The 12,683-nt window shown below is 35.3% G+C and overlaps 2 protein-coding genes across 2 annotated transcripts; one reads left to right on the forward strand and one right to left on the reverse strand.

Annotated features, from left to right (window-relative positions):
• Positions 1 to 1,307: 1,307 nt before the first annotated feature.
• On the forward strand, positions 1,308 to 2,447 carry LOC18028753 (putative F-box/kelch-repeat protein At1g62270). The gene has a single exon (XM_006414600.1). It carries the CDS (start codon positions 1,308 to 1,310, stop codon positions 2,445 to 2,447), a length of 1,140 nt encoding a protein of 379 aa, XP_006414663.1.
• Positions 2,448 to 3,158: 711 nt separating this feature from the next.
• On the reverse strand, positions 3,159 to 4,236 carry LOC18028754 (early light-induced protein 2, chloroplastic). The gene is made up of 3 exons (XM_006414601.2): positions 3,995 to 4,236; positions 3,817 to 3,909; positions 3,159 to 3,636 (listed from the first exon to the last, which is right to left on the reverse strand). Exons 1-3 carry the CDS (start codon positions 4,130 to 4,132, stop codon positions 3,292 to 3,294), a joined length of 576 nt encoding a protein of 191 aa, XP_006414664.1. The 5' UTR covers positions 4,133 to 4,236; the 3' UTR covers positions 3,159 to 3,291.
• Positions 4,237 to 12,683: the final 8,447 nt, after the last annotated feature.

Genomic DNA, 12,683 nt, shown 5'->3' on the forward strand with positions numbered 1-12,683 from the left:
CAGGTGCTAAAAGACAGCCGAATATAAATGCATGCCTTTTGATCCACAAAACAAGTAATCTATTCACTCGTACGAGATACTAATTAAATTACATGCTCTTGGACGGGTGGGCATTCCGATCTTCGCATCGGGTTCGGTAGGAATTTCAGATTCGGATATTTCGGGTTTAAGGATTTAGGAATTGATCGGATTTTTTAAAAAATTTGGATCGATTCAGTTCAAATTCAGATCGATTTGGGTAATTTATTTAAGATCCAAATATTTTTGAATATAGTTCGGATCCTGATCCGAAGTATCCAAAAGTATCCACATTATTCGAAATATTCATTTCAAAGAACCACTATCAATCAAAACACTTTTGTCAAATTCACATATTTTATTGATTTAGCGATTCGAGATTTCTAATTTGGGTTTTTTTTTAAAAAAATATTTATGCCAATAATAGAGAAAAAATGAAAAAATAACAAGGATAATCCTATAAAAGAGTAAATGGGGTAAAAATATTTCGGATATGTTGGATACTTGTTCGGATCTCGGTTCAGGGTCATACCCGAAATCTGAAATGAAAAATTATCAGATCCGATCGGTATTTATATACTTTTGGTTCAGATATTTTCAAGTTTTTTCGGGTCGGTACCGAGTAAGTACTGAATCCAGATTTTTTGCTGAATCCTATTCTTGGTTATATTTAAGTGTTTAATTTTTTTAAAAAAGACACTCATAATGTTTAACTTATTTAACGAGACACTCGGCCCATTCTTAAATTACACGCTCTTGGTTGTGTTATTGATTCTGCTGCGCCACCCAAAACTTTCGCAGTAAAATTCATATACCTTCAAAGATTGACCGATTTGATCCATTGACCTCGTCTTTGCTCGTGAAAGGATTAGGGATTAGTTTCTCCTAATCAATATGGCTCTGATTGGTAACCTGCGGAATGGTGGAATTGTGTTTTTAAACACAATTCCGCAGGTTTTTTGTCAATCAACAAAAACCCGCGTAATGAAAAAATACACACAAAAACCCGCGTATTTTTATTTGCTTAACAAAAATACAAAGAAAAAATCATTCCGCAGAAAAGCGACTTATAAGTCGCTTAATCTATTCCACAAGATTTTTTCCGCAATTCCGCCATTCCGCAAAGTTACCAATCAAAACTTATATTTCTTTTTCGCTGGCCTTTGATGGACTCATTAATATAATAATTATAAATATTTGTGACTTTGTCTATAAATAATTAAAGATTTGGCAAACGTCAAAAGTTGAAAACCCTACAGCTCTTCTTACCACAATATCAACTACGATCGATGATGTCCATCCTTTCAGAAGATTTGGTAGAGGAGATACTCTCTAGGGTTCCGGCTACATCTCTGAAAAAATTACGTTGTACTTGTAAACAATGGAACTCATTATTCAATGATCATAGATTCTCCAAGAAGCACTTTGAAAGAGCACCAAAGGAGTTTCTTGTTCTCATGAGGTTTACGTTTAAAGTTTATTCAGCTATTTTTGATCTCAGGGGAATTCGAAGCAAAATTGATCCATCTATAGAGGTTAAAGGTGAATTTGGCCTACTTGGCAGCTCTCTAATCTCTCACTGCAACGGATTATTGCTATGTCGTGAGCGGACAATGGATTACGGTAGAAAACTCAGAGTTTATAACCCGTGTACGGGGCAAACAAGGTCGATTGACCTCAGAACTGATAACAGAAAATTCGAATGGTTTTCTCTTGGATACAAAAACAACAAATCTTCTAGTGCCAGCTACAAAATTTTGACGTTTGATTGTTGTGCTGACAACTTTTTTGCTGAGCTTCAAATCTATGAGTTTAGCTCTAATTCATGGAGGATTTTTGATGATGTCAATCCTGATGATTGGCGCTTACCATTACGTCGTCGTCGTGGCGTATCTTTGAAGGGAAATACATATTGGATTGCTTCAGATACAAGAAACGCATATCATGGGTTTTGTTGCGATATCTTTTTGCTAAAATTTGATTTTACAGAAGAGAGATTTCAACGTTTGTGTCTGCCGTTAAATTGTGATGCTTGTGACTTCAATACTATGGTGCTGTCTACTGTAAGGGAAGAGAAACTTGCTTTCTTAGTTCAGAGTGAATTTGAATCAACTATGGAGATATGGTTAACCAAAAAGATCATATTTGATATGTCCAACGACATGTCGTGGAGAAAGTTGTTTAGAGTGGATTTGGGTTATAATATGTTTAAGAATTCGATGAGTTTCATGGTGGATGAGGAGAACAAAGTAGCAGTGTGTTGTGATAGAGACAAAGGTGATGATTACAGGACCACCAGCAGAATGTTTATTGTTGGAGAGGATAAATTCAGACAAATGGATCTTTCTGGAGATTCTGCAATTCGACCAACTCCTTGGGTGTCTGAGCCATATTTCTTGAGTTATGTTCCAAGTTTGATTCAATTTTGAGAAATTATTTTAGTGGTATTTTAAGGATTTTCATATTCTTATTGTTTATGCAACATTTAGTCTGTGTATTCTAAACGGGAATTTTATCCCTTTTTTTCTGCCATGTTCAATTGTCATGTGAAATACACATTTCTTTTATCTATATCAAATATAATCTCAAACTGAAAGATATAGGTTTTTATTGGTAACATTGTGCTTCTAAATTATGTCTATAATTTTTTCTAATCTTGTTCTACTATCGTCTTTAATCTTTATTATACCAATTAACATCTTTTAACAGTAGATCTTATTACAACAGAACCATCATTATCTCTTGACGTACCAGCAGTTTTTAACCACTGGATCGATACCTAAATTAATTCCCGAGGCCTATAAAAAGCCAAATATTCTTACCATATACAATGTCTATAGTGGCCAAGAAAATACCATACCGCGCGAGCACCATAATGATTTTGTAGATGGTAAAACACTGTAACTCGACGCATGTCTTTGACCCACAAAACAAAGTCATCTACTCACTCGAACGAGATACATACTAACTAATACACGTTCTTGGTTATGTTTAACTTCTTAACTTGGCCCATTCTTAAATATGATGTTTAACTTTATAACTCAAAACCTTGGGCAGTGCCCAATATAATAGCCAAATTTCTAGTTTTGCGTCAGTCCCAATTCTAGTTATAATCGAACCAATAAATGAATTTGGAATCATGTCCACAATTCCACAACTTTATAAAAGGCATCAAAATTAAACTATGCGTTTTTATATCATTCTCCAGAGTCTTGATCCCCTTAAAACATAACTATATATTTAGGACAAAACTGGAAAAATACAAAACACGACTTAGACGAGTGTCCCACCCGTAACATACTCAGTGAAGGCCAATGCAACGAGACCAAGCATCGCGAACCGACCGTTCCATAGCTCGGCGTCTGAGGTCATGAAGCCTTTGGACTTTGACTCTGCCCTTATACCTTTGAACAACGGAACCATCGATGCTAACGTCAGCAACGCCGTCGTTCCTAGAAACCATCCGACGCCACCGTCAGAGATCTGAGCTAAAACGTTCTCTCCCTTTGAAAGCTCCACCGCGAGCGCCGCCACGAATCCCACCATTGCTAGCCTTCCATTTATCCTCTCAGGCGCCGGACCGCTAAAGGCTAATAAGTCTCCAAACTTCGTACTCACCTGAATAAGTTACAAACCATTCAGCTCACAATTACATAATCAAATTATAAATAATACTAAAGATTTTGTAATCAATTACATAATGAAATTCGCATAAGAAACAACTATTCCCAAACTCTACGATAATTTCTTCAACCACAGTGTATTTGGTTATGATATTAGTGATTTGATAGTACGTACCTTAGGCTTGCTAACTGGTGGAGGAGACAACGGCGTTTGCGGTTGAGTGGCCGAGGTCGAAGGCAAAGAAGAGTCTTCCTTGGTAGGATCGTTCTTAAGAAAATAGTCAATGAAACGAACGGTCAGGATTAAAAGTCAAACAAGAAACGCAGGGAAAGTGATGAGATGAGATATATACCTGAGCCATGCACCTGACTCCCACCGAAGGATTCCTCTTGAAGAAGAATTGGTTTGTGTTTCTGATGTTGCGGGAACTCAATCCATGACCGGAAGGAGCGGCGAACACTGACTGCAAGTTAAACGACGCCGTTGCCATTTCTTATTAGGTTTTTTTACACGTCAAAGATGAAGAAGAGAGTGTGAGAAATGCTGAATAAAACACTAAGAGTTGAGAAATGAGATGGAGCTGGTTTGTGGTGTAACTGATCAAGATCATCTTTGTATTTATAGGGTGGGTGAAGGTGAATGATAGGTCCAGTTATTTTCTGAATTTTATTTTTCTATTTAGATTTTATTTATTAATTATGGGATATTTATTTATTATTATTGGAAAATTTTACTTTTATTTCAAATTATCTTTTTTAAAAATGTATATAATTATTCTAACACATCAAATATACATTTACTACAAAAATTTGCACATGATATCCTAATCCTTGACACAACCTACCATGAACCAAAATTTGCAGTAATATTTTATTTTTAATATACATCAAATTTAATTAGGAATGAAACCATTTAGGGAAAGAAAAACATATAGATTCTTAGACAAATTTTTTATCGAATTTGATAGTTTGGATAAGGTGGAGATGTTTTCCGACTTAGGAGATTTTTTTCCATCCTTATTATCAGTAATTCTATACATGAATCATAGAAAATCTGAAACAGTCAACATACATGGATTTGAGTTGAACGTTATACAAATAAACACGTATGCAATAATTTACAAAAAAAAAAAAAAGAGAGAGAGAGAGGAAAATGAGATGAGGATTTGTAAGAAGCCACGTCTAGTTGAAAAAGTGCAAGTGAATTGATGACTTGGTTTGATTCAGCATCACACACAAACATCTTCCTTGTCGTTTTCTGATTGGCGAAGGCCAAGTGGGATTTGGTAATAAAACACGTAACAAAGATTTTATCTCACAGACAGTATTAAAAACAAATGCATGGCTCACATAATATTCACTCGTAAGTTTTGTTTCTGGTATAGTTTTTATCGTGAGAGGTCGCATTCATTTCGTATCGTGTTTGGAATTTACTTAACTTCATTATGGCAAGACCCATGATGGTTCTTTTGATCTTTTCTGTGTCCCATTTACGTCTTCGTGCCCAAATCTCCTACGTGCAAATTATTTTGGAACGGTAATATGGAGCTGAAATATTTACAAACTGAATTCCAGATTTGAAGTACCACCCACTGAAAACGTTATTCTTTGCCAAAGGTATATACAATTTTGCTTATACATTGGCAAAAATAAATATGCGTTTTACCAAAAATAAAAATAAAAATAAATATGCGGATGGTACATCTTAATATTAAAACACACATAAAAGCCCAACACGGACCCAACTTTATGACTCGATACTATTTACAAAATTCATGTAACTAAGGTTTCTTCTTATGAGCATTGATTTAAACACCTTTGAGGATTGCAACAGAGTAAGTAACTGTCCTTCTTCATTTTGTAAAATATCTATAAAGATATTCTAACTCTTGGTTCTTCATTTACGTATTCATCTCTTTTAGTTATTTTGCGCATAATCAAGCCAATGAGCTATTTTAGTTTATAACATGTCTTTGTTTTCTATCTTATTAGGGTCTTATAAGAGCATGAATCATCCTTGTTCTGGGTTCTCTTAATTTGCATCCCTCAAAAGTGTTTACATCAATGCTCATTATTACATGGATGAATTGGTATTGGTTCATAAGGCTGGGTTTGTGTTGGTTTTTGTGTATGCTTCAATACTTAATTCTTATTGGAGATAACTCATTTTTTTGTTGAAAATGAATGGTTTTGGAAGAAACTTATCACGTGATAATATACATGTTATAGTATCAAATACGGAATAACTATGACCATTACTAGAGTATTGTGGATGGAGTTCAAGATGATAAGTGTTCTTGTGACTAACGAAGGAACCATATACTTCAAGTCTCCAAGACTCCAATGAGATTTCTGTTAAAGAGAGAATAACGTGGCTTGAATCCCTTAGTTTCTTATTCACATCATAAGGTTCCTTATATACAAGTCGTAGCCCCAATACCCTAATCTACTTAAGTATAATTACACATAATATTATAAGCTTAACTATATTTACATTATAGTCCCTAATACTCCCCCTCAAGATGGAGCATGAAGATCCTGAATGCCCATCTTGGAACGAAGATAAGCAAACTGTTGAGAACCCAAAGCTTTGGTAAAAATATCCGCTAGCTGCTCATGTGTTCGAACATGAGATGTAGCTAAGACTCCCTTTTGTATTTCATCACGTATAAAGTGGCAGTCGACTTCAAAGTGCTTCGTACGTTCATGAAATACCGGATTGGCAGCGATGTTTAAAGCTGACTTGTTATCACACGACAACTTCATTGGCATAGAATGAGAAACTCCAAACCCCGTGAGAAGAGCTTTATCCCATTGGAGCTCTCGCGTCGTATAACCCATAGCCCGATACTCCGCCTCCGTTGATGAGCATGAAACTGTTTCTTGCTTCTTTGTTTTCCAAGCCACAGGCGAGCCACCAATGAGAATCACAAAACCGGTCAAAGATCGTCGTGAAACCGGACATGTAGCCCAATCTGAATCACAATATCCATGTATCTGCAGGTCCGATGTCGCGCTCAACAGAATACCTTGTCCGGGACAACTCTTTAAGTATCGCACTACCCGACTCGCAGCGTCCCAATGTTTACCCCGTGGCTGTTGCATATGTTGTGCCAGAATATGCACCGCGTAAGCGAGCTCCGGACGTGTATGCGTAAGATACACTAATCGTCCGACAAGCCGTCTATATCTCCCTGGATTGCTGTAAAGTAACCCATCCGGTTCACTAAGTTTGTGATTCTGTTCCATCGGAGTGGCAACCGGTCTGCCACCCAAAAGTCCACATTCAGAAATGATGTCCAATGAATATTTACGTTGTGACAAATAAAAACCTTCTGGTGAACGTGACACTTCGATACCCAAGAAGTATTTAAGTGGTCCAAGATCTTTCATGTGGAAACACTTACTCAAATACCCTTTGAACTTTGCGATCATATCACTGTCGTTCCCACCAATTAGCAAATCATCAACGTAAATCAAAACGTACAGCGAGCTGGTTCCCCGTCGCAATGTAAAAAGCGAGTAATCAGAGTATGATTGGACAAATCCATAACTCCGTAACGCAGCTGTTAGTTTTGCAAACCAGCACCTCGGAGATTGACGTAACCCATACAAGGACTTCTTTAGCTTGCACACTTTTGTCTTAGTCGAAGGAGAGAACCCCGGAGGCAACTTCATATACACTTCCTCCTTAAGGTCCCCATGTAAGAATGCATTATGTACATCCATTTGATGGACTTCCCAGTTTTGAATTAAGGAACATTCTCACCGTTGTCATCTTGACGACTGGAGCGAACGTCTCGTCATAATCAATACCCTCCTTTTGCCTATTACCAAACACCACCAGGCGTGCTTTGTAACGTTCCACTTCGCCCGTCGAACGAAACTTTACAGTAAACACCCATCGACATCCCAGTGCTCTCTTATTGGAAGGTAAATCCCGGTGGTGGAGAGTGTTCGATAAGCTCCACATATATCACAATGAACCAAATCAAAAATACCAACTGATTTATTCGAACTTTCAGGAAAATAATCACGAGTTTGTTTTGCCCTCAAACAAATGTCACAAACTGAATCAGAACTAACATGCTTCCCAATATCTAAAGAACTAGGTAAATAGGATAAAACACGAGTTGAGGGATGGCCTAGACGTTGATGCCACAACTTCTGCAAATCTGAACCCACGACCTTGTGGCTCTTCGGACCAAGCACACCTCTGAACACGTAGACCCCCCCCCCCACTCTTCACCCGCTCCAATCAGCGTCTGCGAGGTACGGTCCTGCAAAATACACATTTCATCAGTGAATGTAATCGAACCCTTTATAGCTTTTAGAAGTTTGGCTACAGAGATCAAAGAGCAAGTGAGATCCGCTGAATACAACACTCCATATATCCATAAATCTCCTCCTAAACATAAATCTCCTTGTTTTGTTGCCACTGCAGAATCACCATCTGGTAGACCAATCGTGCATGGTACGATATCGAGTACGTTACGTAATAACGCCAAGTTCCATGTCATATGGTGCGATGCACCAGTGTCTATAATAAATTCGGTACCTTGCTCCTTACCCTGTAACTTGTCACTGTTGTCTGCTTTTCGTGAGTTCATGAACGTCATTAAGGATGTCCACTGCTCGTCACTTAACTGTGGTAACGCTCCTCGATCATACTCATCACGCCGTGCAGCATTGGCCTGAGCTGGTGGGTGCACCGAAGCAGCATTTGCATTTGCACGTCCACCTCCTCTCCCATATCGGCCTGCTACCCCTCCTCCTCTACCAGATCTCCCACGAGCTCCACTTCCTCTGCCACCTCTCTCACCGAACCATTCTGGATACCCGATAAGTTGAAAACAGTCAGCTTGTGCATGTCCATACTTATTACAGTATGTACATGTCACGTCTTTATCACGTATCTGAGACGGAGGTGTTGGTTTCTCCTTTGCTTGTCTTCCAAGCTGAGCTGAAAACCCTACCGCTTCACTCGTCACCTCGCGATTGCGTTGCATGGTTTGTTGTCTCTCCTCGCGAACAATTCGCTGATAGACGACCGCAAGCTTGGGTAGTGGATCGATACTAATGATGGATGATCTCACAGTCCCAAAGCAAGCCGAATCCAACCCCGTGAAGAACGTATTAGTCCTCTCTTCATCACGATCATCAGCTAGTTGCTTTGCCAATTCCCCACAACTACAAGTCCGTAAAGGCTTGTAGACGTTCAATTCATCCCACATCTTTTTCAATCTGCCATAGTAAACCATGACAGGATCTCTATTCTGGCGACAGTTAGCGATATCAGCTCGTTGTTCGCTAACCCTAGGCCCGTTCCCTGCCGAGAACGTCAACTGCAAATCTTCCCAAAGTTCTTGTGCATCTTCCACCATCGAGACAGAAGTTCTCAAAGTTGGTTCGATGGTATTCATCAGCCATGCCACCAACATCGAGTGCACAACTCCCCATTGTTCGAGACCCTTAGCCGTCGTAGGCTTCTCGATAGTCCCGTCAATAAACCCTGTTTTTCGCTTCGTTCGCAAGGCGTTCCGCACATGCTTTGCCCAATCTTCATAGTTCTCACCCTTTAGTTGCACCGTAGTGATGATATTCCCTGGTCCATCGGATGGATGCAAGTAAAACGGAGATAGTTCCGCTTTATCTTCTCCACTTTTGCTTGTTTCGTCAGTCATCACTTCCCTTTCCCACTTGATAAGCTTCGTCTTCTCTCTTCGTTATCGCCGTTTAGGTTTGTTTTTAGGACCTTTTTGGTTCTGCTACCATGTTAAAGAGAGAATAACGTGGCTTGAATCCCTTAGTTTCTTATTCACATCATAAGGTTCCTTATATACAAGTCGTAGCCCCAATACCCTAATCTACTTAAGTATAATTACACATAATATTATAAGCTTAACTATATTTACATCATAGTCCCTAATAATTTCAGCAAGACCGACCAATAAGACCCTGAGGCCTATAAGCCCACACGTTTAAAGGATAATAAGAATGGACAAGAGAGAAACAGAAAAGCTTTTAGACTTCGAGTTAACAGAGAGCGAAAAACTTTGTTTGTATAAAACTTGGTATAAAAATTGTGATTATAGTGGATTCAAATAAGAACTAATCGAAACATAAACTTGTTAAAACCCTCGCCTTTGGTGTTACCATAACTTTTTTTTGTTTTACTTTCTCTGTTTTCTTAGTTCAAGTAGTTTTTTTTTTTTCAGTTTACAAACGTATGATACCTTAGTGAAAGCTTTCAAGTTAAGATGACAAGTTTAAGCTGACAAGTTAAGATGAAATCTTTATTACATTTACATAATCACAAGGTCAGCTTTTGTATAACAAGCTCTGAAAATTATTGTGGCCGCTTGTGACTTAAAAGTTTATCACCCTCTTCAAAGTTAAATTACTGCTAGTAAACTGTCATTTATGCCAAAAACAACCGGTTAGTTTTACTAAGTCTTGCTTAGCCACTGATGGGTTGTGACAAGCTCTGTTAATGGCCCATAAAATTAACTGACCTTTCATCAGCTTCGTATTTTTTTATAGTTACATCTTTGATGATATTATTTTTTAGAAAAAAATATCACGAAAGAGTTTTTTTTTGTTTTAGCTTGCAAAATACCATTTCTATACACTTCAAACAAAAAAAACGAAAACCTTTAAATTAATGTCACAACAAAAATCCTAAAAGTAAACAAACATATAAAAACTATACTAAAACAGTTGATTTTCTTAACGCCTTGACTGCATTTATCAGAATGCCTTTGGTTGAAAATAAAATAAAATTTGTTGTAAAATTATCTGTCATATTATCTTATCACGGTAAAAAAAAAAACTATCCGTTATCAACAGGATACTGTAAACTGTAATCTAAAATATAATTGCATCTTTAAACAAATCAATATTACTATTGTTTATTACCTACTTTCTGTTATTTAATTGTCGCTATAATTAAATATGAGGGTAGGTCGACCCTCTAAATTCTTATTTGCACATGTTCAATGTGAGCCCTAACCCACCAATAAACTGACACAACTGCGACATTATCTATGTTTTTTTTTTGCCGTCAAAAAAGAAACAAAAAACAAAAACAAATATATAGTCTCCTGGTAGCTGCAGGCTGCAGCCTCCCAGGTCAAGGTTAAAGTCAGGTCAAAAGTGATGAGCTCCATAACGAGTCCACCAAGTGTGATTAGATTAAAGTTTAACAAAATAGACGCACTTTTCTTGAGCTTATTTTATGACATTGCCTTCACAAAGGCCGAAACCAGAACCAGAAATACTATTATCTATTTATATAATGAAAAACAATTAGGGGATAAAATAAATATTGGTGATGTCACACCTTCACGTGATTCTAAATTCATCGTTAGAACCTCGAAGTTCGACTGTAGAGCATCGATCATGACTTAAAATTCTTATTTTTTTTTCAAAATAAATAAATTTTGTGTTGTCTTTCAAATAGATAAAAATTTAGTTTCTCTTTAAGTGTTACAGATGATTTTGAAACATTATTAGATTTTACCACGTGCATTTGTACGAATTTTTTTTAATCCAAATTTGTAATGTAATTTATATTTTCTTTATAGATATAATTTTTTAATAAATGACAAAAACTTATTTTTATGTTTAGATATATTTTTTAAAAAATTAATTTTTTAGTATTATTATGACTACGATCATAAAAACATAATTCTAACTGGATCATTATTTAATCGAAAAATAACCGTTATCATAAAAACATATTTCTAACTCACTTATTCTATTAATCCGAAAAGAACATTGATTATAAAATCATAATTCTAACCCGCCCATTCATATTATTATATAATATAAATATTTACTAATTTTGAAATAATATTTATTTTAAAATCTTGCATGTTTTGATAACTTAATCCGCATAAAACCAAAATTATAAAAATAACCTGACCCATTAAATTACCATATAATATTAATATTTATCTGTTTTTTATATATGTAAAATTTTAGTCTGATTAAATATGATTAACAATACTTTATTGTATTTTTTAAAGTGTTAAATTAAACCTAATCTATAATTAAGAAAGTTTAAAGTAATTTAAATTAATATCTATTTTTCAAAATTAATTAACAACAAAATAGTTTAAATTTTAAATTAAATGTAACTTATATTCAAAGAAATCTTTAGTTATCTAATTTTATATCTAATTTTTAGAATTAAATTTATATATATAAAAATTGTTTTTAAAATAATATTATAATAAATTAAGATAATTTTAAAACTATTTAAAAGTTTTTTTTTTAAAAAAAATTGGAAGTGTTTGAAAGTGTAGACAGAAATAGAGAAAACAAATATGCTGAGTATAGTTTTGTGTTTCTAGATCTTTTTTAATTACTCTATTTTGATGTGATAATGTCTAACCCAATCTTAACTAAATCTTTTAAATAGTAATTATGTTTTAAGTAAAAAATTTGTACCAATCAAAATGTATATAAAAAAAGAAAACACATTAATGAAAAATAGATAAAGAACATGTTTTTGAAAAACTATTGAACGTCCGTGATTGCTAAACAGAGATTTGTGTTCTTACATTGTTTTCTATCGAGCTAACAAATTTTTATCATAATCAATGACAGACCTAAAAAATAATATAGTTGGAGACATAATTTTATAAACAGAAAAAAAATTAATTAAAAATAACTTTTTCTTTTTTATTACTAAATTTAAATTATTTTGATGAAATTTACTTAAATTATTTTAAAAAATAAAAAAAAATAGGGGCATATGATCTCGTTGGACGTTCAGTACGTCCGCCCCTTTGTAATATTTCTTTCTCTTAATTTCGTTTTAGGTTATTCATGTTTGTGGCTGCTTTGATTTTTTTTTTCCGATTTGAAATATTTGAGTGCTCAGTTTGTAAGTTTTTTTTTGTATTTGGAGATTCATGCTTTGTTTTCCATAATGCAAGAAGAACATAATTTCTATTTGTATATAGATTTTATTTTTCAATTTGATTTAATATTTGTATATAGTTAAGAATTCGTCCTCGGCCTTATCAATATGTT

This window comes from Eutrema salsugineum, unplaced genomic scaffold (assembly GCF_000478725.1).
Source record: "Eutrema salsugineum unplaced genomic scaffold, Eutsalg1_0 scaffold_1, whole genome shotgun sequence".
Classification (NCBI taxonomy): Eukaryota; Viridiplantae; Streptophyta; class Magnoliopsida; order Brassicales; family Brassicaceae; genus Eutrema; species Eutrema salsugineum.

What these genes read in the sequence shown, in the direction of transcription:
- LOC18028754 (XM_006414601.2), bottom strand. Translation starts at nt 4,132, where the DNA reads ATGGCAACGGCGTCGTTTAACTTGCAGTCAGTGTTCGCCGCTCCTTCC. An exon ending in GAGTCAGGTGCATGGCTCAG is followed by an intron (nt 3,910 to 3,994) that starts GTATATATCTCA and finishes TATTTTCTTAAG; the next exon opens with AACGATCCTACCAAGGAAGA. An exon ending in CACCAGTTAGCAAGCCTAAG is followed by an intron (nt 3,637 to 3,816) that starts GTACGTACTATC and finishes TAACTTATTCAG; the next exon opens with GTGAGTACGAAGTTTGGAGA.
- LOC18028753 (XM_006414600.1), top strand. Translation starts at nt 1,308, where the DNA reads ATGATGTCCATCCTTTCAGAAGATTTGGTAGAGGAGATACTCTCTAGG.